Raw genomic sequence first — 25,233 nt, 5'->3', positions numbered from 1 at the left:
TAAGGATACTTAAAACACATACATATAAGAGGAATCTTGTTCAGTAAAATAACTGGTGTGTGTGTGTTTATGTATGTTTGTACTTACTCAAATGTTTGTGCCTTGGATTCAACTCAGCTCCCCTCTCAGTCACCTCCTTGGCTCCATACCATTTTTATCTGCCAGCGAGATCAAAGAAGTTTAGGTATGTTTTTGGTAGCTGAGAATATATATATTCTTGGCCACAGAGCTGTGAATAATCTCTGAGACATTTATCCGTAATTTTCAAAAGTAAAATTAAAGCTTAAGAGCTACTTTTGTTTTTTGGAGTTTACCAAAAATAACACTAGTTTTCTAAAAGTGAAAGAAAAGATGCTTTTTCTTTTATAATTTTTTCAGTATTCCTTAACTATCACATTGAAATCCATAAAATTATGTTACATATTTTGAGTTATGATTAGTCTTTCTAAATGTCTGGCTTGATATGCTCATACAACAGAGCCCAAATTAGAAAAAAAACAGATATGTTAGTCTCTAGCCAAAATATTTGATGTAAAATTTGCTTTTATTTTCATTTGAAATAGTCCCTTCCAGAGTTATAGATCAATGTAATGAAAAATCCAATTTTAGTGAATGACATTTTTTCAAGTGGCAAAGTGAGTTTTACAATGGAAAGAAACTTTGTGAATGCAACATACACATCCTCAGTCTAAACAGTGAATTAATGTACCCCTGTTATATGATTTCCTTTCTAACATCAACATTTTAAGAAGGGAAATCCCCTAGACACACTTGAGAAAATGGAACCCTAGCCAATGATAAAACCCAAGTCTTTTCTTCATTCTCAGATCTCCTCTCATCACAACCTCCAAATTTAGCCCTTGCTTAGAATTAACATTTACCTCCAAACAATTTACTCAAGTGAGGAAATGATTGAACTTGTTTATGTGCTAAGGGGAAAGAACCATGGACAAGGGGAGACTTTGATACGGATGTAGTGGTAATTGATTGGAAAAGATCCCCTAGGGCAGAGGCAAGGATGGATTCCAGAGTCCCGGATGCACTGGCCTTGGATAAGAGCAGGGACTCTGCCTCTGATTCAGGAAAAGGGTGAGTTTGGCTTGATGAGAGACATGATGTTGAGGGAATTTACATCTGAAAGTCTCCATTTTCTCTGCACAAATCTAAAACAGAATTTTGAACAGAGGAAGTGAGGTAGGTAGGGAGAATGTTTGACCACAGATCCACAGAAAACAAAGTCACTGAAAAGTTGGGTGGTCGGTAGAGTGATTCAAATAGGAGAATATAAACGTGGTATTGCACTGTGCACTGTCACTAACTTAGAGGTGGTTACAGGAGGAAATTAGTCTTCCTGTGAGGGTTACAAAATAACTACGGAGAACAGATTCACTGAACGTTCCTAAGCATTGTGTACTTTTAATTAAAAAAATGCATGACCTAATCTTCTGCTAATGAACCATGCTAGTGCTTTACTTAATGTTGCAGAGTATGAATGTAAGATGCTGATTAACTAAAATATTACACAATGAAAATAAGCTAGCCATTAAAGGTAATGGAGGAGGGCTTTTATGTGAAATGATAATGTCTTTAACATCAGTAAAACATGCTAAAATTAAACAGAGTTTTGAAAGAACTAGAAGAAAGAATTTAATACTTTCATTTTAAAAGAGACATAAAGACATAAAGATACAGTTGTATCTCTGGGTTCTTTTCCACTGTCCCAAAGCCATGCCTTGTTCAAAATAAAACCAACAGAATCCCAACACTGACTTTGGGACTGAAAAACTGCTCAGTTTCAAAACTGTCACATTTACATTTTCTATGTAAATATTCTCCTTCATCTCATTAAATATTGATTCCACCCTGCTCCCCGCCCCCAGCATCACAGCCTCAGCAACAGCCTCAGCATCTATGGTTCCCTTCTCGGGTATGCAAGAGGTGCCACACTTGGTTTTGGCCTAGTTTGTAAGCACACTTTTGTGCAGTGAGCTGACCACATTTCCTAAGAGGAAAAGTAGAACAAAACATGTTTCTTGGTAGTGCTATTCAATGACTCCCTTTGCAAACCTGCTTACTGGAGTTATGCAGAGGCAGAAGTCATAGATTGTGCCCATTTGCTGGTGAACTGTAGTGTGTTTTCACTACTTCTAGCAGTGATTGCTCTAGCCCTCAAATGAGATCAACAGGTAACAGATTGACAGGTATTTGAAGAAATGCACTGGAAAGGCCAATATCTTTTTTGACAAGGGAAAATTTAGAATCCTACTATGGATGCTTGATGGTTGTTGAAAAAGAAGAAAATAGGAAAAAAAAACCCATTTGGTATTTCCAACTGGAAAATTTCACTTTCAGTACATTTCAGTGCAGCAGAAGAACCTTGCAGAATAAGACAGTTGTTAGTCATTTAAGCTTATATGGCAATACTATTATGCTAATTGTCTTTTCCCTTTTTTTTTTTTTTAGGGTCCTCTGGGGCCTCCAGGACAAAAGGTAGAGTATACAATAATACTGAGAAAATAATTATATTACCATTGCCAATGGCGAGTAAGAGAGGTGGATGGAATTAGCTACTATGAACCATACTGAAGTAGTCTGGTTTATACATTCTGTTTTCTAAAAACACACCATTAAGTTTTTCATTACTTCACTATAGAGTATTCAGTTAATCCAGAGCTGACTCTCTTTAAACTGTCTGCCAAACTTGTAGGTTATTAACTTTTTAATTCAAGATCTGGTAAGACATTGTGACAAGACTTACAAGGTGAAGGATCCTGGGACGTTGCAAATTGATTGCTGTCCTTGGTCTGTATAAAATTGTCAGATGACCACAAAGCTGGTAAGAACAAATGGTGTGTTTGTTGCTTGGTTCACTGCATTGCTTGGCCCCCTAAGTGTCCCCTTTGCCTGAGGCTACCTGAAAAGTAACTTTCTGGCGGTCATTTCAGTGTTACCCACAGTCATCTGAATTGACTGTTCGTTGTGTTGTGAAGGGCCTAAGAGTTCTAAAATTACACCAATACTACAATGAAAAATATCAATAACTGGTAGATGGCCCTTTGCCAACAAAATATCACCAAGTCCCCATACCCAGCTAACCTCCCACCCTGTTGGGGATTGGGGGGGGTGGGTGGGAAAGAAAGAACATTTAGCCTGTAGAAAACCAAAGAAAACAATCACATTATAACAGGTGGGAAAGTGATTATTCTTTATCTTTGGAATCCATCAAAGATATAGACTTTTTATCCCCCAAGCATTGGGCATGTGGCATCTGTTGAAACCTAATCCTACAAACCAAGCAAAACCCAATGAGATGTGAGACAATTTGTGCATAGGAACACTTTGTCCTTTGCAATAATGTCTCTATTAAGCATAGTGTGAAATTGTAAAGCTACCCTAATCCACACTCGACCAGGATAAAATTACCACTTCAGGCTTGGGGAAGCCCTTTAATGACTCACTCCATAGAATCGGGGAACTGCACTAAGGAACTTGCCATCTCAATTTATTTTGCATATAATTACCCTTTTTTTTTTTTTAGTGGACTTATTTTGAAGAGCACTTTTAGGTTTATCATAACTATTAAAAAACTTTCCTCACTATTGTAAAAGAAATTTAATACATCTAAGGAAAAAAAATTTCTAGTTGTAGACAAAAAATGAACATATTGTACTTAAAAGTGATTTCTCCAGAGCCTAACAGGGAGGCATAAGGGAAGAAAATGACATCACTACTTTTTGTATCCACTTAATTATCATGGATTCTCTCAGGTAATAATTAGTTTTCTTCTCAGCTCACTCCATCTATGTCTAGCCCCTCGCACTCACCGCAGTATGTATGTGTGCCCAAGTTTGTATGCACACATACTGCAATTTCTAAGAGATATTTGAGAAGTTGTGTGTTCCTGGTTAGCATATAACATGTGTACACCTTTTTGATTCTATTTGGGAAGACATGTTCTCATTTATGTGACTTAAACATACTCCTTGAAAGTCCAGGGGGGGAATGCTCCAAATGCAACAGATTTGAGTTGGGGGTCTCTTATTTACTTGTGGAATAAGTAGTTATTTTAATTGCCTTTTGTTTTCTGTTATTTAAACTTGTGAAATTCAAGAGTTTCTACTACTGCTAGACTCTTTCCAGATGGAACTAAGGCTATTTATTTCTTAACAATAAAACTTAGAGCCATGTGGCTTTCTGATAGATATGGATCTCAGTTTGTGTTACAAAATTCTTTAAAATCATAGTAGGCTTAAGTGGATATTTAGAAACAAGGTTAAATATTAACTCTGTGCTTTCTGAGAAAGCTTGAAGAATCTGCCCACATTATGTATTTTAACACAATGGCTAAAATGTGAAAAATATAATTTCTCAAATGTGTGAGCAACATAAAGCTTGGGCTAACATAACTAACACAATATCAATTCAGAGTTGAAATATTTTGTGATTGTGATATCAACTCAGGTCAGTTGTGTGTCTCCTTAGGGTTCCACTGGAGGACCTGGAATTCCAGGGACGAATGGACAAAAGGTAAGTCCTATTGAATTTAGGATTTATTTTATAATTTGGAGAGCATTACAGTCACAAAATTATAAGTGAGTGAGGTCACTTATAAAATACTATATACTTTTGAAATATCAGAAAATTATGGTACTAATGATCAAGTTGGTTTGATTTTTAAAGACTCATTAGTCAAAAACTGAGAAGTCTCCACTGTAAGTATATTGACTGGGTTCTATTTTGATAAGCCATATGTATGGTATAACCATTAATTTTTCATATAGAGATGGGGTAGGAAAAATGCTCTTTTTAACATGTATTGTGATAAAGAAAAGGTACCCTGGTTTATTCTGGTCATGGTTAAACTAATATGTATTATTTCTTGGTTAACAAAAGTTATTCTTAGAGTAGGAACCTGTTAAAACCTTCTGAGTCCAGAAGCAAGCTGTCTTCATTCTTAAGCAAAATTAGGAGTTAAATAGACTTGCCACATTCTAGTACTACAGTTTTGTTGTACTGTTAATAATGAGGGAAAAAAGAAAACACAACACCACATACATGTGTCTTTATGCTTATGTACATTTATTCCTACCACATACTTACCAGGTGAACAATGTGAGGATTAAATGGAAAATAGGTATGAATCCCTTACAACTCTTCCTTCATTCACATTAGTGAAATGAAAGAAAGTGGATTAATCTGTACTTCAAAAGAGACTCTTTTTCCAGAACCCCTCAAATCTCAAGTGGAAATAATGTCCTCAGCCAAACTCATGGCCTTCTTTATCCATATACCACACACTGCAGCTTGTCCATAGCTAACTATGTACAGATCTGATGCTCCAGTTAGTAACATGCACACCCATTTTCTGCTTAGTAAAATACATACCTCTTTGCTTCACAAATCCTGGTAAGTACAGAGGATTAACTTTCTGTTTGGAACATTGCAGATCACGGTGGAAAACCTAAGCAAAAATTTGAAAGCATGTCCATTTTAAGGTGGATTTGAAAATTATGTGGCCCAAGATGTTTTTGACATTGGTAAAACCTAAAACTTGATACCTAAGGTTAATGTCTAGCTTTTTCCTCCATTTATTTCCTTTTCTCACCTTTGAGACAATCATGAAAATTTATAGAAGTCTTTAACCTGAAACAAAACAACTTTAAAGTGTCACATATTCTCTTTTTGAAGAGGGCATATTCTTTATTTTTGTAAGGAAACATGCAATTTCCTCTGCAAGAGAAAGGAATGTGACATTTTCTTGTCCTAGTTGCCAAGCTTAAATTATAGTTCAAGGAAATAGACAGTTAATATTTGCAGTTTTATGTTTTGTGATCCATCTTTGTGGCATTTTAAATGTGCTTTCCCTAAAAATAAAGATTTTGCACTTCTATGAGGGTCTCAGCAAAATGGAGTTGAACTAGTTTTCCCTACTCCATAAGCCTAGACTCAAAACTCTCTGTATGAACTTCTGTTAATCCCAGTGATTATTTAGCATTGTGTAGTTGCTATGTCATCTTCAGGAAAATAAAGTGCAAAACATCAGACTCCTTCACTGAGACAGCTGGTCATTCAGACAGTAAAAACAAAGTTGGCAAAAGTGTAATAATTCTTCAGTTAGAGCATATGAAATGTGTCTTAAACTTCTAGAACATGTTTTTCTAAAATGAGTGCTTACAATGACATAATTTTTAAAGCACTTCAATGTCCTAAAGCTGTCTTGAGAAAACATTTTCTTCCACATTACAATTTCACTTTTTTCAACAAAGTATTTTTGATGGGTAGAAAATCATTTTCAGATAATGGGTAAGGGAGGGTATAAGATCTATGCCCTCATAAATATGGCAAATAACAACCAGGAAATAAAAATGGTTTTCTCTTGTATTTGAAAAAAGAAAGAAAAGTAAGCTATTTTAAGAAAATAGCTTGCTTTTCACTAGAACATTTTTTTAGCCATTAAGATTGATGAAGTTCATATGATTGCCCTTGGCCAGGGTCATTGTTTCCTATTTATTTTCCTTTAAATATTGGTCACCTTGATTACTATGAATATTTTTGTACTGATCTTCCTAGTCTTTAGATTTTATTAGGAAAAAGATTTACATAAGCAGCAATAAGGCATCAAACTATCATCACAACGTACCAAGAGCTATTATGCATCCTTCTGTGAAAAGCAGGAGACAGAGGTGCAGCAGAAAGAGCATGGTCTCCCTGTCAAAGAGAGAAGGTTCATGGCCTTGTCTGGGCACATTGCTTAGTCCTTCTAAGGTTCCAGTATAAAAGGCAAGAGACAGACATGGCAGCATTAACTGGATACGGTAACTAAGTGAACATTACATAAGAGATGCTCAATAAAGTTTGCCAAGGTGTCTGTATCAGTATTATCATGTTTTATGAGTCTCAGTGAATGAACCCTAGGCTTACATTCAAGCAAGGAACAGAAACTAGTTGAATTCATCAGAGGATGAAAATAAACGTACAGTTACCCATGAAGGTAGAATATATCTCTGTCCCCTGAACATCCCCAACCCACCTCCCTCCCAGTATGGACTGGGTAGTATGTCCTCACTATAGATACAGGAAAAGAGAAAGATACATCTATAATTATTTCAGAAATACAGGTGGAGTAATGTCCGCAGTTCTGGTATTGGTTACTCTCTGTCTCTGAAGGATATTTTTCTTCTCTGGAATTAGAATGTGGCTTCCTCTATAAAAAACAAGAAAGCAGTATATGAATCCACAAAGTATCAACCCATGTCGCACTTCCTAGCTGCCAGCTTCTAGCATTCTCTGTTCCCAAACGTGTAAACTGATTCTCCATCACTGGGCTTGTTTCTACTGGCCAAAACAGTTAGGGCAGATGTGACGTGCTTCCTCTTCGCTGGCTTAATTGAATCACACACAAATAATTTTTGTAATTCTCATGAATATACTTTGTTGGTTAAACAACAATAATTAACAATTTATTTGTGCTCCATGATTCATGCCATACACATTTTGTGCATACACACGTACATGGAGACCCTACCTCAAATATGCTGGAGAAGTGTGGGCTGTTTAAGGTAATTTTTGTGGTAGAACCATTATTGAATGGAAGAATCTTTGGCAGAATATTTTCACCTTAATTGGCTTCCATAAGACTAAGTCACCATAATGATAGTTTATTTGAGTAATAGTGTTCAGCATTGCACCAGTGTCATGGAAGAAGGGAGTGGGGACAGGTAAATGGTACATGAGAAGCCAAATTTGTGCAGCTCTGAGTTTGCATCCTTGGCTCTTACTATAAAATAAAGTCAATGATTTTCAGGATTGAAAAGAAATATTTTGCTTATGCAAGCTAGAATTATTCTCAGGCCCTTAGTCATAGGGATTCTTTCAAAAGGAAAAAGCTAAATATCAGATGATTTTTTTTCATGTGTTTTCAAGTGCTTTTCTAAAAAGCATTACTTTTTAAACTTCAAAATATAATATAAATTAAAAATTTATGTCTGAGATTCTATCTCAGGTAGTTATGTGATTTTTAGGTAACATTAAATTTTAATTAGTTTACGGTTATGGTATTTGGAATTCCTTTTAATCTATTACACATAAGTCTTACAGTTCTTTTCTGGCATTAATCTTCACAGCATACTTCTAGTCACATTTTTATTATAAGTATGTTTAAAGAGCTGATAAATTGAAGTTCTCAGATTTCCAAAGATTAAACCATTCATTTGAGTCTACATACTGGGGCTCACAGTGAACCCAATATTTTTAAGTCTAAACACAATTTTTTTCCTCTCTCTCTTGACTTTGTCATTTTTATGTCTGCATTAGGGGTTGGGGATGTAGCTCAGAATAGTGTGTGCTTAGCATGTGCTGGGTTTGATGCCCAGCACCAAAAAAGGTCTCGATTAAATCCCTGTAGGATTTTAATGTGTTATATGTCTGTTGGTTTTCTGTTTAGACTAAAATTTTCTTGAACAGAATTTACCTAGTAGTATATAATTACACACATTTACAATTTTCTGATATTATGCATTACAAAAAGAAATTTAAAGTAAAACAAATCACTGATTTCTGGTTCCACACTGGTTAATGGTTTGAGGAAATTATCTCACAATAATTCACTTCTGGTAGGGCTTCAAGGTAGGAATTAAATTATATTTATTAAATTTCCTGTCTCCTAAAATTAGCAATTATATCGATTGGAATTCTAAGAATACAAGACCATTGCTGCTCTAGTAACTGTGACAATATGCCATATCTTTTTTTTTTCTTAAAGGACACCATCATTTTCCTATCATAGGATATTTCATAAGTCAAATTCCTTCATCCCTGAGTATTGTTGATACATTTTCATATACAACTCACTCTACTCTTGAAGAGACTTTTCAATCTAACTTGTTAAATGGAGCAAAATATATTTCCTATTCTTTATGTAATGAATTTTAAGTCCCTTTAGAGGAAAGTAAAAAGTTAATTTAAAGAAGCTTTCTAATGCTGACTTGAAGTAAACCACTTTCAAACCAGTTCCCCCCTGACTTCATTAAGACACATTACTATAAAATTTAATGCTAGTTATCATTCTAATAAATGAAAACATTGAGAGAGGGAGAACAGACAGTTGAGGAATTGGGATTTGCAGGGGAGGAGGTGTGAGAGGAAGGGAAGCTCCTCACAGACCTTTGTAACACAAAGCATCAAGCCAATACCTTCAAAGGAATTATGACATCACAAAGTCCCACTTGGTTGCCATTTTAACTTTTAACAACACTGTATTTTACAGAAGAGAGTACAGAAATACTGACTCACTACATCTGACTACATTGTACCCATAATTTGGGAATCCTTTTTTTCAAAAATTTCCTTCAGTGTATCCATTCATTTCTTCAATCCTTCACTCAACAAATACTCTTAGAAGTGCCAGGCACCAACTGAGCTGTAGAGTTAAAGCTGTCTGTGCTGTCATGGAATTTCCAGGCTGTTGAGGGCTGAGGATTGAATTGCACTCTACATCAAAGCTCTGTTCAATTGCAGTGTAGTAGGTACTTCATGTCATGGGGAAGCAAAGAACCGCCCAGCTTGGCAGGAGGGGCAGGGAGTGCTTCCCTGAACAGGTGACTGTAGGTGAGAACTAGTCTGACAGGAGTTGGCAAAGGAAAGAGAAACTAATACTAGTTTCAGTCCACACAACTTCAATAATAGATAACTTAGGTCTTAGAATTATTTTCAGAACACTATAGGGTTTTTCATATTTGCTCATGGTCAACTTTTCCTCCAAATTTTGTACCACTGAAATATTAGGTCAATGTAAGTCATAAAACCTGTTCTTGTATCGTTAGAATTTATCGCTAAATACTACTATTGATTTTGAAATTTGTGTGAAAAATAAAGCCACAATGAAATAATTGATTGTGATAATCATAACATGTTAACATTGATCCAGTTTCATTTATTTCACTCCAGGTTATATTGCCAAGGGTTCTAGCTGGTAACCATCATCAAACAGGAAACACCACTGATTGGGTTAATTTATGAGAAACCAAATTTCAGGATTCTCATCTCTGTCTTCTCTGTCTGGTGCAGAAGGTAGAAGTTGTAGAAAATAATTTGCCAAAATTTACTCAGCAATTATTAATTACTACCAGGGCTGTCTTGTTAAATGCATATTAACTCATGTAGTCCTCCCAGCAATGCCGTGATTATCTCCATTTTACAAATGATGAAACTGAGATCCAGAAAAAGATAGATATTCTGCTCCGTGTCACCAGGTGTTGGTGGCGAAATAGTTTCAAAACAGGCAGTCCTCTTCCAGCCTAACTGTGGTTAAGAGTACAGATTCTAACCTCAGAAAGCCAGTATTTGTCTGAGATTGCACAAATCACATTCTCTAAGGCTTAGTTTTCCTCAGTGGTCAAATAGAGACAGTACTATTTGCCTCAAAGTTTAGTCAGAAAAAAAAAATTAACTAATGTAGTTGTCTGTTAAAAGACTAGACTACGTTCCAATCTGAGTTGGAGGCACTAACGCATCCATGACTCAGGACCCCACTGTGTGCAGGCGAACGCTAGGAGAAATTAGTCTCTCATATCTACTCTTCACTGACCTTTAGAATTTTTCCAATGAACGTAACCATTTAAAACTTCTATGAATAATTAAGCACATTCTCTTTCCAAGAGAAAAAAATATCAAACTCTATATAGGTTTGTTATTAAGAACTGTACTACAGGAAAGGAACATGAGCTGGATTTTAAAACTTAAAAAAACTAGACATCTTTTCAAGGGCACATTATGTTCACAATCTAAAACTTACAGCACCGTTATGAAAATGGAGCATTTCTTCAAGCTACATAAACTTGAAAGTCGGCTGTAATGCAGCCTCCACTCTGCTTTGCTCTGGCAGCTAAACCTCATCCTAAGATCCCATTGCTTTCATGTCTTTATCCTTCTTCTGTGTCACTGCTTCTGTCCTGGGTCCTGCTCCCCTGGGGGGTTTAAGGGAGCTGCCAATCCCTCACAGGGCTTCATCCTTTCACATTTCCATTCGCAGAGTGAAAGAATGTCCTTCCCTCAGACATCCAACAGCTCTTTTGAGATCCTTTGTGACTAGGTCATCTCTCCCTCATCCCTTGCTAGGGCAATGGCAGGTGCTGATTGCCTACTGCTTCTGAGACATCTTTTCTAGCAGTCCCCGTCCAATGGAAAGTCACATTGAGCACTAATGGTCTCATTTAGAGGAGGTAGATCTGTGTACCAGGAGGAACCCAGATAACTGTGCTGTAGCTTTTCCCAGTTCTAAGAAACTCTTCCCCTTCATACAGCTCCCTTCATCTATTTTCATGTTTTGCCTCCCTGAATCAGAAGCTTTAATTCTCCATCTTTTTCCTCCATCAAAGCACATGTAAAGAACTTTGGTACATACAGATAAGAGAAGCCTCTGCAGAATCATGCTCTCAGGCTGGTTTTAGCTAACTTTTGCACCCTTCAAAGTTATTTGAAAAGGTTATGGTGGGTAGTGCATCCTGTGGATGCAAACAAGCAGTGCCCTTCATCTTGGGGTGTCCCCATAGGCCCAGGAGGTACATTTCCTCAGAGCCTGTCTCCCCACTTTGAGATCTTGTCCCAGATATTCAGAAGCAATAATTGCTGCCTCAACTGTACTGAGTCTATTTCCAATATCTGCACTGGCCTATTCCCTAGGCCCAATACTCCCAAGTGTAGACCAAGTGTGTGATTCTAAATCTGGTGGCGGGGGGGAAGGGGGGGCAGCAGTGGAACAGCTGTTAGTAAGGAAAAGTGGGCAGGGCTTGGAGGTGGTGGTGTTCATACATAATCCCCAAGGCTGTTCCTTGTGAAAACCCAGCTGGAGGGGTTGAAGGCTGAGTGTGGTGGTTCCTGTGTTTAATCTCAGCAGATATCAGGAGGATCACTGTTCAAAGCCAGCCCAGGAAAAAAAGTTAGCAAGATCTCCAACTCAGCAAACAAGTCATGCTTGGTGGTACACATCTGTAATCCCAGCTACTCAGGAGGCATAGGTAGGAGGATTGTGGTTAGGAGCCATCCAGGGAGGAAAAAAAAACAAAAACAAGCTCCTATCTGAAGTATAACCTAAAGCAAAAAAGAGCTGGAGGCAAGGCTGAAGTGGGAGCATGCCTACCTAGCAAGCACTAGACCCTGAGTTCAAGCCCCATACAGCCAAAAAAAAAGCTGGGGGGAGGGGTGAGTATGAAAAGGAAAGAGAAAATTTATGTGTGAGGGGGAGAGGTAGGTAGGGGATACACCCATGTCACCTATGTGTAGTCCTACCTGGATCTTCAAATTATATGGGTGTGCTGAAGACAAGTAATTCCTCTCCTTTTTGTAAATTCCACTCAAATAAACTCAATTTAGCTATTTCCTATTACTCCCTTCACTACTAGCTATCTCTCTGCACATTGGTTCCTTTCTTCAAGTTGTGTTGTCTACATGTCTATCTATAATAGCAGCAAAGAAATCTAAAATAGAAGTGGTGACCAGCAGACTTCCTTCTAAAATAGCTCATGCTCTGATTTATTGATGCAACTCTCATGTTTTCTTATTTTACATTTTTAAACCTCTATAATTTTTAAACATTTATAGTTTTTTTAAAAAACCATAGTGAACGTTTGGTTACTAAGTATACCTATTACTGCTTTAATCAGTTTAGACCCATTTCAGCAAGTCATCTGAAATAGCATATTCGTATTAAGTTCCCAGCAGCCATATCTGTCGACTATTCTAGAAATTAGTATCCTATCATCAATGTAAACAACAAAATTCTGATCGGGGGGTGGATGTCTTCTGCTGATTAGATAAACAAAACACCCCCCCTCCCCTGCACAAGGATGCCAGTTCTCTGCTGCATAGCCAACAGTCCAGGATGAGGGTTTTCTGCTTTTCCTCCCATCATGCTACAAAGCCTCTTCTGCCTCCAGAAAAGGAAAAAACGCATCTGGCATTGGGTGTGCAAGAAGGTGCTAAAAACTGCTGGCCTGCATATAGACAGCAGCTGATTCACAGGATGGAGAGGAGGAGGAAGGTGAGATGGAAGTGGGAGAAAGGAGACACCAACAAGGTATAGCCAGACCACGTGCCCAGTGATCTGGGGAGCTCCAAACATCAATCCTGAACACACAGGATGCCTGGAAGGAGTGGGCTCCTGAGAACACCATGGCTGAAGACCTGATGTGGCCTGGGATGATCCAGAGATGGTGTGTAGATGAGGGAACTGGAGCAGCAGGGCGTGGAGAGCAGTCTTGAACTTCAAGGGGGTGCAATTTTATAAGATTGCTGAGAAATGAGGAAGTGTAAGGAACGTCTGTTCAGCAACAACATCAAATGATAATAATTATAACTCTTAGTCCTTTAGAGCCAGGGGAGCAAATGATGATTCCAGATCTGCATACTTTCCAGAGGACAGGGTGAGCCCCACAGAAGCACAAGCAATTTGCCTGTGCCACAGGCCCCAAATAGAAATGTTGTGATTTAATGAGATGCTTCCTAAGGCTAGCTTACTATTCTATGTAAAATTAAGCAGAAAAGAAACATGATAAAATCAAGCAGGTTTTTAAAGATATGAGCTACTTAAATAGAAAAAGCACAATATGAAGAATGAGGTGACCTGGATTCTAATCTCCCACTTGACTCTTTGCAGCTGTTTGTCTCTGGGAAAGTTTTTTGTCCTCTCTGAATGTGTTTAAGAATGACTGGCTTGTCTCCTTTTGACTTAAATACGTCACTGTTTTCTCAAGTGCTCATTTTCAAAATCTCATGTCACAATTGTGGCATCAGGCATTGGGTCAACAGTTCTAGACTGAAAGAGAAGAAATAGAGACATGTCTACAGACATCAAGTAGTGTGGGATAGACCTTTCTTGGCTGAGATTCTAAACACACAGGAACTACAGGTGTCCACATTCAACAACAAGTAAATTACTGATTTGTGGTTATTCAGTTTGTTTTCTCAGTGTAAGAATCTAGGATGGACTACTCTGACTTCATTGTGATCATGGTCCAACTTGTCCTACTTTACATCATTTGGAACTGTGTTGTACAGGTCTAAATAGCTTTAACCATATTTTCCCTATAAAATACTTGCTGCTTACTGGCCATCTCCCGTATACAAATGAACTATGGTTTAGTTTTCAAACATGTCTAGAAAACATGTGAAGGGTGAATAGTTCACCTGTCTAATCCCCACACTTATCAGAAGTCCAGGGAAGCTGATCCATGATGTCATTAGTATAAACTGGATTTCACTTTCACCAGATTTCTTCAACTGGGTGTGTGTGTCCCTGGGAGTTCACAGAAGTGTGCAGAAGTGCAAAAGACAAAGGACTGATCTAAAACATTAATAACACTCAGAGTTTGGGGATAGGATTCTTATTTTATATTTTGTTGTTGTAAAAGGCTACATTTGTGTGAATTTCATGGTAAAATATTTTGGTCACTTGTATCTCCTGTCTTCACCTAAGCTCATGTTTAGACTCATCTGCCATTAGAGGTACTGAAAGAGAAAAGTAAAATAAACTAGGTATATATGTACTTGAGGAGAGGGAGGAGAGGAGAGATGGGGGGAGAGAAGAAAGAAGAGAGGGAGGGAAGGAGGAGGAAGAAAACATAACTGTGAATGGAAAGATGAACACCATTTTCCTGACTCTGGCCTGAAATACATATCTGGAAGTCCCTGCATTCAAAGAATCTTCCTCTATGAAGTGTTATTTACCAGTTGTTGCCAAAGGCTGAGGCTCTAAAGCCTGTATGGCCCCTGCCTGGCCCTCCATGACTGGCTGCACAAGAATAACGAAGGTTGGGCCTGCTCACCCATGAAGCCACTAAGACTATTCTGTGTACTCAGAGTCCCTGTCAGGACGAAAGTCCCAGTAGACCCAGTTTTAGAGCGCTATCATGTACGAATACTACCCACTTGTAGGTTTTTCTTTTAAGTCCTCCCCACCATTGCCAGCTCCAAGGCAGGAGACCAGCTTAAGGCTAGTGTCACATTTATGTCCTATGTCACCCTTGCCATCCCATGTCCAGTCTGTGTTCCTTGAAGTTATTTTCCTTTTCTGTTTAGATTTAGTCTTTCTGAAGATGAAATACTGAAGGAAACAAATCTATTTTGACAAAATAAATATAAAAATGCAATATGCTAAAAATATAAAGCTAGGACTCATTTTAAATTCCCACTGGCAGAATGGAAAAGTACCACGATTGAAGTGGCAGTAAACAGTATTACTGCTAAGTAACCTACTTCCTTCAGCACTCCACCTTTGTAAGACAACTGCATTCTTTTTTATCTTTAAGTATTCTTTCAAGTCACTCCTGAATTGCCAGCACCTGAAATAATTGTAAAAGTCTTAAGCAATGTTTTAGAGTTCCAGAGAGTATTTTTTTATTTTTCAAAAAGGTGAAGGTAGCTAACTTTCTTAAAAGTCATTCCTACTTAGTTTCAGTTTAAATATGGAGATGGTCTTTGGGGAATAATACATTGGGGAATAACTTTAAAATTCAAAGTAGAGTAGAAAAACCCTACCACTTTACCTGTGGTTAAGATGTTACCCACTTTCTTTTTTACCATTATGGAATGTCCTCAGTATTTATAAATAGGAAATGTGTTCAAAAATAGGTTGTCCAGCAAACATAAGACCAGTCCCCCCCTCCACACACACATACAAATTCCTGGGTTTTTTCTTATACCTTTCTGATACATGTTTGCTTCTGTAATATGTACATGTTTTACTGTTATGTAGTACATGACACCATTATAACATTATTTGAAGAGGACTTGTGGTAATAATTTTATCTTCATATATTAGGAATATTATTGATATGATATATGGTTCATTCCTCATTAGGATTTCACTTTGATCTCTACATATTATGCCGCTTCATGAAATGCAAAAAAAATTACTCAAAATAAAAAATCAAAGCCACCCCATCTCTCTGAATTCAATTAGATGCCTTCTTCAGTTATTATGGATAGCCTTTCCTCCACTCAAAAATGACAGCTGTGACAAGTGCCCATCACGTCTATTTCATCTTTATATCCCATGACACACTCAGCCCCTAGAAGAACACAGAGCAAGTTTTCACTAACTGCCAGGCGAATGAGTGAATGGATGCTGTATGATGCCCATCGCTTACCTTTGGTCCTCAGAGGTGTAGAACAATTACTGCTGAGCATTCCTTCACACTACCTCAGAAACTAAGTTTTGGCAATGATAGGAGGTGCCATGGTCCCCTCAGGTAACTGCTCACGTGTTTTCTTGATATAATTTATTAGAGGTAGAAAGCCGTGAGTTATTTTTCCTTATTTTCATTCTCCCTTGATTCATTCATTACAGCTTTGCTCATGAATACCTATTTAAATTTATAAACATACAAGAAAATATTTAACTTGTAAGTGAAAAAGAATGTAAAATTGAACAGTAAGTTCTTATTTGTGCTTATTAAAATGCCACAAAACATTAAAATTATGATATTCAATGGTACTGAAGCTATGAAAAAGTAACACAGAACAGATGCCTATAAAACTCAAAACTCTTAGAAAGCAACTTAGAACCAGTTAGTAGCCTAAAATGTTTCCAGCAACTACAAAACAGATTCAAGGAGTTTTCCTGATTAAAGAATTTCATAGAAAAACATTATGCAGATGTGTTACTTTATTTCCAATAGCAAAACATAGAAGCAACCTGAGTATTAGCGAGTGTGGGACAGATAGAACAAATAATGACACCTGACTTTAGAGAATATGAATGATCAAATTACTCATAAGGCAATCACAAATATCATTTGAAAGCAAACATGGAATAAAGATTTTTTAAAAGCAGAACGTGCTTATAGTTGCTTCAAAATTTATAAGCATAAGTAAAAGGACTATAAGAAAACAGGACAAAATAAAATTATTGTACAATCAAAGAAAAAAAAGATCCAGTTTTAGTCCCTTGATGTTCATATATTAAGGAGAATGTTAGGCAGATAACTAAGCAACATTTCTTTTCCCTGCTTCAAATCTCAGCATGAATTTTGTCCGGTTCCAGGGGCTTAGCCATTAAAAAAAAAATAGCTCTGGCTACCATGGTTATTCTTTGAAAGTCTGAACAAAGTTCGTATTGTTCCCAGGCAGCATCTCTTATTTGCATTAAACCAAGAGTTATGATATTAGTGCATCCAGTTGTGGATTCTTTGAGGAAAGCAGACTCAACAGCACTTTTTCTGGTTGCACAGAAAATGATGGTCCTCTTTCAGGGTGTATTCTATTTCCGGTTCTTACCCTTTGTTATGTACAAAGGCAAATGGAAACTGTCGCCCATCATTATTCTAAGTCAACAGTTTTGTCTTACCAATGAAAGTGCAGGAGTTGCTATTATAGTGTGACTTTATACAGGAAACAGAATTTCTTCCAAAGGTTAAGACGTTAGCAATTGTGATAGTCCAGTAAAATAGTATGACAATTCTTACTTCTTCAGAAAAACACCAGAAACTTCATGTGCCCTAGGTGGTGAAGTAGCTGGTCGGTAGACAGAAATTGTCTTTATGTGAGTTATATTTTATACATATTATATGTTTTGTACATTCTGGAAAGTCATTTATAAGTGGAATGTATGAACTAAATAATAATGAGAATAGAAATAATCTACTCTCTTCTCATTCATTCATTCGTCAGTGAACATAGTGTTAAGAACACAAACTCTTAAGCCAAATCAAGTCAGTTCAAATCTTGTCTCTGTGTAAATCTGGACAAGTTACTTCTCTGTGCCTTAGTTTCTTCACCTGAAATTAGATAGAAATAGTACTTAGCTCATAGCAGTTTGTGAGAATTGTGTTGGCACTTAAGAAATGATCCATTATTATGAATGGACATGTTGTTGAAGGTGAGAACACAAATATAAAAGTGACCCAATTTTTGCCCTCCAGGTGACTAAGAAAACATTCTTCAAAATCTTAACTTTTCAGTGAACTTAAAAACCACTCTTAAAAAAACAAAGTCTGTCTTTTAAAAACTCAAGAAAGAAGCAACTTTACTACTCCTGATGGAAAGAAGGAAGTCGTCCAGCATTGGGAACACACAGTCAAGGGTACTGGGAATGTTTTTTAAGTGAAAGTGAAATTCTGTGGGATGTAAGTTTGAACAACATAGAAGTATAATGGGTCAAAGAATCTTTCTTTGGCACTTCAGAGGACTTTTTTCCTCTTTGGAAAACAATTGCTGGTTTGGAGTCCAGAACGACTAGTACATATCAGTATCTTTCTGAGTGGGAGGTTTTCCAGCCTAATATCCATATTTATCCCAGTATGACAATGAGAGATGTACATCTGAGTGTCTTGTTCTAATAATTTTTACAAGGAAATTGGACAGAGAAATCAAAGACATTTTTATTTTTACTTTTATGACTGAAGTGTTCAAAGGTATGTATGTTCTTCAAGATTTAGATTTGTAAATGTCTATTTGATTAGGTCTAATATGAAAATATGATGACTTAGTCTTTATTTTCCTGAGTTGATGAATCACTTAAAAGTTCTCTACCAAGGCTTTTATTTATTCAACAAATACTTATTTGATGCCTACAATGTAGGCATCATGCTAAATATGAATGTCCATTGGTAAGTCGATTCTGCTAATAATGAAAAGACCACATTGCTTTCTAGAATTTTGGACAATTCATTTGTCATGTATTATTGACACTAATAGTCACTTATTCTCTATGTACTTCTAGACCATTATTGGATGGTTATTTTCTGTAATTATATACTATGTGGTATTTGCCCATTTTACTTAGCAGGATCTACTTTTTATTTTAAGGGTGAGCCTGGTTTTCCTGGAGCAGCAGGACAGAGTGGACTTCCAGGACCAAAGGTTAGTACAAATGAAGCCAAGCAGAATCATTCATCACATGGTTTCCAGGTGATTATAGGATCCACAACTTCTTTGTATCCCACTGTTTACACTGAATGTAAGTTTTTGTCAGTGGTATAACAGGTTACAGTACAGAACTTTGTGACTAAAAAAAAATTATGCTTGTGATTCTCCTTAGCATTAAAAGTACAGAAAAATAAATGGAAAATGGTTATCTAAAACCTTTCTTCTGGGATAGTTAAGTCACAGAAGAAATGTTATTTCTTATGACTGTTTCAAAATGACTCTTGTCATTTTACTCCTTAATGACCATATAGGATAGGTCATGTCTGTACATATTTACAAGTCTCACTAAAGATATTTACTGTGTCACTTTGGATTTTCTCTAAGATTTGGCCACCTTCAGCCTCTACACAACATAACCAGTTAATCAGATGAAGAGCAAACTAAAGATGTGTCATGTTTACAATTTAAAAATGGATGTAGTCTGAATTACTAAATAGAGAAAAAATGTAATAAGGATTTTCTTGGCGGTGGGGGAGGGGGTATTCCACATTTCTTTGCTTCTTGAAGAGCAAATGAATCTGTTAAATATGAAAAGATTGGTGACGGTTTAGTTTGAACCAAACAGACAGACAGATCCCAAATCCTTTGATGAGTGAACATCCCTTGAAGTGCAAAATCAATGTCTAATCCCATCAGCTGTGTTGTACCACAGATGCTGTCAGCTGATTCTACACATCACGTTGATATTGACAGGCGCTCAGAACACAGCTAAAAGTTACAGACTTGCCCTGTGTCCTGAAGGAGAGGAGAGGAAGCATTTCTCCTGGGACTCCAGCCATTCTCCTGTCTTCATCCCTCTCTTGCTCCATGCTAAAAAGCCAAATGATGGGAGTTAATTCTTTTGCATATGGACGGTGCTATTCTGTTGCCTAGCAACCCAACCATCAGTATGGATGTTGAACAGTGAAGGTGGCCAGAAATGCAGAAAGCAAAAAGGTCAGGTTGAGTGCCAGAGAATGAAGAGTCTTGCCTCCAAACCAACTTCTAGAGAAGTTATTTTTTTTAACCCACAATAATTGCCTTAATATCGTTTTTTGTAAAAAAGCAATCTGGCCTCATGACAATACTTAGTCAAGCTTGTCATCAGGAAAAATCAACATAGTGTGTGTGATGTACTTCAGAACATGCCTGCTCTATCCCTGTAAAGTGAAATGAAATGCTTTTCACAGCACATTTTTCTATTTTCTTCATCATCCTTTTTTTCTTGGGGTGCTGAGGATCTAACCCAGGGCCATGTATAAGCTATACATGCACTCTACCACTGAGCTACATCTTCAGCCCTTGGTTTTTTGTGACAGGATCCCACTGTTTATCCCAGGCTGGGCTTGAACTCATGATCCTCCTGCTTCTGTCTCCAGAAAACTAAGATTACAAGTGTGTAATCCTGGCTTCTGGTCATTATTTTGAGAAAGGACATTTAACCCACTAAAGTTCTATTCCTGTATGGTACCTTTTCTGAAAGTATAAGTGGTTCCTAAAATATACCTACTGTGGAACATGCTGTTTACCAACTATTAGAGTTCATGACGTTGTAGAGGGATCTGACTTTGGGACTGAGGATTATAACCATGATAGGGAAAGATAGGTTGAGGAAACTACACGGGAACTCCAGACCCCTGGAATAATGCATGTACCAGGACATCCTTTGAATAAAAGACATTGTGGAAGGACATGCTGGTCCACCTTATTGATTCTAATTTTGAACAGAATAAAAAATAGAGAATTTAGGAGGCCTCTCCAAATGGGCAAATAAACTGAACAGAGCTTTTTCAAAGGATTTAAATACAAATGGACAAAAAACACATAAAGAAATGCTCAACATCAAAATCATGTTAAGATTCCACCTCACTCCTGTTAGAATGGCTACCCCCATCATGATCACAAACAATAACAAATTGTTGGTGAGGATATAGGGAAAAAGGAATCCTCATACACTGCTGGTGGGAAGTTAAATTAGTACAGCCATTATGGAAAATGGTATGGAGGCTCCTCAAAACACCACTCCAAGGGATATACCCAAAAGAATGTAAGTCAGGTTACAACAAAGGCACCTGCACACCCATGTTTTTTGCAGCATTATTCACGATAGCTAAGCTATGGAAACAGCCAAGATGCCCCACTACTGATGAATGGATCAAGAAAATGTGGTATTTATACACAATGGAATTTTCTTCAGCTATTAAAAAGAATGAAGTTTTGTCATTTGCAGGTAAATGGATGGAACTAGAGAACATCATCTTAAGTGAAGTTAGCCAGGTTCAGAAGACCAAAGGCCACATGTTCTCTCTCATATGTGGAATATAGACCTCATACAAATACTGCAATATTATGAAAAACAGGTTATGCTAAGAAGCAATCACATACAAGCAAGGGAGGGTAAAAGAAGGAAGTTAAGAAGGTGAATATGGTTGATGTACTCTCTATACAAGAACGAATATAGAATTTTTAAACCTGCTGAAATCACCATAAGTAGGGGACTAAGGTAGAAAAGAAAAAAAATGGAGGAGGTGAACCAATTCAGGTTATAATATATGTATACATGGAAAAGTCACAAGGAAACCAATGTATAACTATCTTAAGCAAACAGAAATGTCCTGTTCCACCCTGTCTGGGGGGGTTGCCACCAGTGGGAGGAGGGGGGATGTGTGGAAGGGTGTGAGAGGGAGAATAGAGGGTAAGTACTGTGTACACATGTTATGTAAATGGAAAAATGAGACCTGTTGAAAGCATTCTAGGAATGAGGGAAGGAGAGATAAAGAAGAATGATGGAGGGGGTGAATTCAAATATTACATATTTGAAATATTATAAGAACTTTTGTAAATGCCACAATGTGCCCCTAAAACAATTAAAAAGCCTTTCCAAATATCGAATTGCCACAGTATTGTTCTTAAACCCCTAGCCAGTTCCTTGGTGAACATCTTGGTATAGTGTACACATTTTTATTCGGATGAAAACAAAGAATTAGATTACTTTTGATACTGACATCCATACTCATTTGTCAGGAATATCATGATTTGTTTTCATATTGAAACTATAGCCAAAATAGAAAGTTCATACATAATTCACCTAACATTGACTACCTAGTTTAATGTTATTTAATTAGGTGTTTTAGAATTTGATGTCACACAATTTTTTTTTCTTTTGCTCAGGGAGAACCTGGAGAACAAGGAGAAAAGGTAAGAATGGTTCTGACTGTATTTATGTTTTTCCCCCAAAGATGTACCCAAACTGGACTTGATGGATGGATGGACAGGTAGAAATGATAGTTGAAGATGGAGGAGCAGTGATGACCTTGTTCATTTGCTTGTCTTTCAAACAGCAGAAGAGAAGGGGAGCATACTGTAAACATTCTGTGTCAGACTTTTAAATTCTGTGTCAGACTTTCAAATTCTATGTCAGGCTTTCGAAACACCCTAGACCTACAGAAATCTCTACTGACTCGCTAATGCACGTCTAAGCATGTACCCTTCTCTCTGTTGCTTCTTATGTCACTAGGTTAAGGCGATACAGATGCTTACCTGCAGCAATTACCTGAAAGTTGCCCCACAAAAAATCCCCATAAAAATCAGACACAAAAGGAGAAGCAGGCTGTTGTGTGTTCAATTTCTCTGAGCTTCTTTTTCCTATTACCTTTGGGGCTATTCTAATTATTTTCAGACTCTCAGGACATGTGGTGGTACTTATTTTCCTGGTTCTCAGGCTGCTTCTTCAAGTAGTGTTTGAGAATTTGCTCTCTGCGGGGGAAACTACCCAGGTCCTGCGTTGTACACTTCCTAGGTGATAGACTTTCCTGACAAATCAATATGATAACCTGTAATCCCAAAAGAAACGACTCTAAAGATCACAGAAAAGTCTTCCATGGACTATATTTTTAGTGTTATAAAGCGAAAGGGAAAGAATGTATTTATTTAACTGGAAGAAGAACAAAATATAGGGCTATAAAAGGCAATTCCATGAAGGATTTTTTTTTTTTTGGCGGGGAGGTGGGACTAGGGTTTGAACTCAGAGCTTCATGCTATGAAGCAGGCACTTTACGACTTGAGCCACACTTCTGAGGGGTTTGTTTTTTTAACAAAGGGATTTTCAAGCAATTTTTTTAAAGCATACAGATAAACTGTTTTTCAGAGGTCCATCATAATAGATACCTGTACATTTATTTGATATCCAATCAGCTCATGGTAATTAACTTGATATTAATTAGACATCAGATGACTGTGTAGAAATTGAAGAGGGCAGTGACAACACCCTTCCTGGGGCACATCAGATAGTGTCAGCTCTCATGGCCCACTGTGGAATATCTGTCACCATGGACAAATGCCTGAGCAGGTTAACTTCACACTTATTTGAAACAAAAAAAGAAAATTTGGAGAAAAATGAAAATCTCCCTCTACTTCCTCTCTCCCAAAAAACCATTATTAGTAGTTTCTCTCTTATTTTAAGGAACTTTTCAAATGATAGAAAGTGGCCCTGATGAAACTAGATTGAAATACGTTCCAGCCTATGGAACATATGGACAATAACGCATTATTACTGCTAACAGCTAGCAATAAAGGCTTAGATGTGCCAGATAATGCCTAGTTGCCGTTTGTACATATGACTTATTTCTTATAATTGCATGATGTATCATTCCCCTTCCATTACATGAGAGATACTTGATGCAAAGAGAATTTCATTTGCCCAGTAAGTCCCGGAGCTAGACTCTGTCTTCCTGACTCCAGGGTCTGTGGCGTTTCCACCACAGCTTGCTGTAAGACTTAAAGAATTCAGAATTTAAGGAGGCAAAGCGTGGAGAGTAAATGAACACCTTTCTCCCGATGCATTGCTTTATGAGTGGAAAGGAGATGTCAGTGAGGGGATTAGGCATAGGAACTCAAAAATAACAAGCATAAATTCCCCAAACTCATTTGACTATGATTTAGGGGAAAAGTTTTCTAACATAAAAGTTTCATTTCACAAATGCAAATCATAGAGGCCCAAGTAAATAAATAGTCCACAGTTTTTGAAAGCCATGTCGTGTACTTTGAGTCCTTAGAGATCTGAGATGGGTTTGAGGACAGAGTAGGATTTCTGTATATATTATATAGATAGATAGAGGAAAGGAGCAGGCAGGGGTGACACAAAGAAGGACACAGAGGTGGCAAACAGAAGTAATATGGTGGACAGAATTGTCAGGAGAAAGCCTTTGTTACAGGGTTGCTCTGGGCAGAGGGAAGAGCGTGAGAAGGCTTTAGTGTACAAATAAGCTGCTAGACAGCCAGTAGATAAATAACCGCTTTTTTGTTAATAGTGTGAAGTTTAAAATTGTTCCGCCATGTTCACTGGAATAAAATTAATTATATTGATATCAGGCAGCTGCCCAAGTAAAAGTACATTCTCTCTGGAGCACATTTGCAGCGAATTTTTAACCATAGTGTATAAAAGGAGAAATGAAAAATGCTCTTTGCTTAATGTCACAATAAATTCCAGGTCACTTTTTTCTTCTTCTCAGGGTGATGCTGGAGAAGATGGTCCCAAAGGTGACGCAGGCGAAAAGGTATAGTCTTATGAGCTAGGGAAGGGTGTATGTGTGAGCCAGAGCCAGAATGGTGCTTCCTGTATGTGGAAATGGGAGGTTTTAAGAGAGTTGAGTGACTGAGTGTGGCTTAGTATGACAAGATCAGGGATAATTCTCCAAGCCTTGAAAACTTATAAATATTCAATTTCTAAAAAAAAAGTGCTTGGTCTACATTTTATTTACAAATGTAAATATTTTGAAAGTAAAACGGTATGTCAAAAGTTCTAGAAAATGTATAAATAAGATTCCAGAAATATGTCCTTCAAGGAATAAAAACACTTATTTGCATCTACACGGGACACTCCCTTTATACACAGAGATGTGAGAATAAGTGTTCCTAAAGAGACTCAGTTTGTCCCAGTTTTAGGAGAGAACATGTCATAGGAGAGGGATAAAATTTAAAAGCTTAATCACAAGTTAATGTCACTTGATGAGAGCCTTTAATGCAGTTTTGAAAATTTTCAGTTTTAAAATTCACTGAATCTGGGTGTATTCTGTCTCTCCCCTCCCTTGTTCTTTTTTTGGGGGGAGGAGGGGAGGGCAGGCACTTTGCCACGTGAGCAGCGTACACACACACCCTTGGTTCTAAAACCATGATTAGCAATTATAGTGCAGTAATTTTTTTTCTGCTAGTCTATCATTATAGCTTTTGCTTGAAGTCATATTTTATATCTCTGACATCTAACATCATGCCATCTCTGACGTAGGAAGGATATTTTACTTCATTTGTTCTATGTGTTAAAATCTCTTAAGTTAC

General features: G+C 37.3%; 1 protein-coding gene across 1 annotated transcript in view; it reads left to right on the top strand.

Annotated features, from left to right (window-relative positions):
* Positions 1 to 25,233, top strand: part of Col25a1 (collagen type XXV alpha 1 chain) — a 442,122-nt gene that overhangs the window by 347,601 nt on the left and 69,288 nt on the right. The window contains exons 11-15 of the mRNA XM_074041521.1: positions 2,464 to 2,490; positions 4,483 to 4,527; positions 18,802 to 18,855; positions 22,072 to 22,098; positions 24,411 to 24,455. Coding sequence (XP_073897622.1) covers positions 2,464 to 2,490; positions 4,483 to 4,527; positions 18,802 to 18,855; positions 22,072 to 22,098; positions 24,411 to 24,455 — 198 coding nt within the window. The remainder of the gene's footprint in view (positions 1 to 2,463; positions 2,491 to 4,482; positions 4,528 to 18,801; positions 18,856 to 22,071; positions 22,099 to 24,410; positions 24,456 to 25,233) is intronic.

The sequence above is a fragment of the Castor canadensis genome, chromosome 9, assembly GCF_047511655.1.
Source record: "Castor canadensis chromosome 9, mCasCan1.hap1v2, whole genome shotgun sequence".
NCBI classification, from domain to species: domain Eukaryota; kingdom Metazoa; phylum Chordata; class Mammalia; order Rodentia; family Castoridae; genus Castor; species Castor canadensis.
The sequence above is the reverse complement of the archived record's forward strand: the minus strand, read 5'-3'. Positions and strand labels throughout refer to the sequence as shown.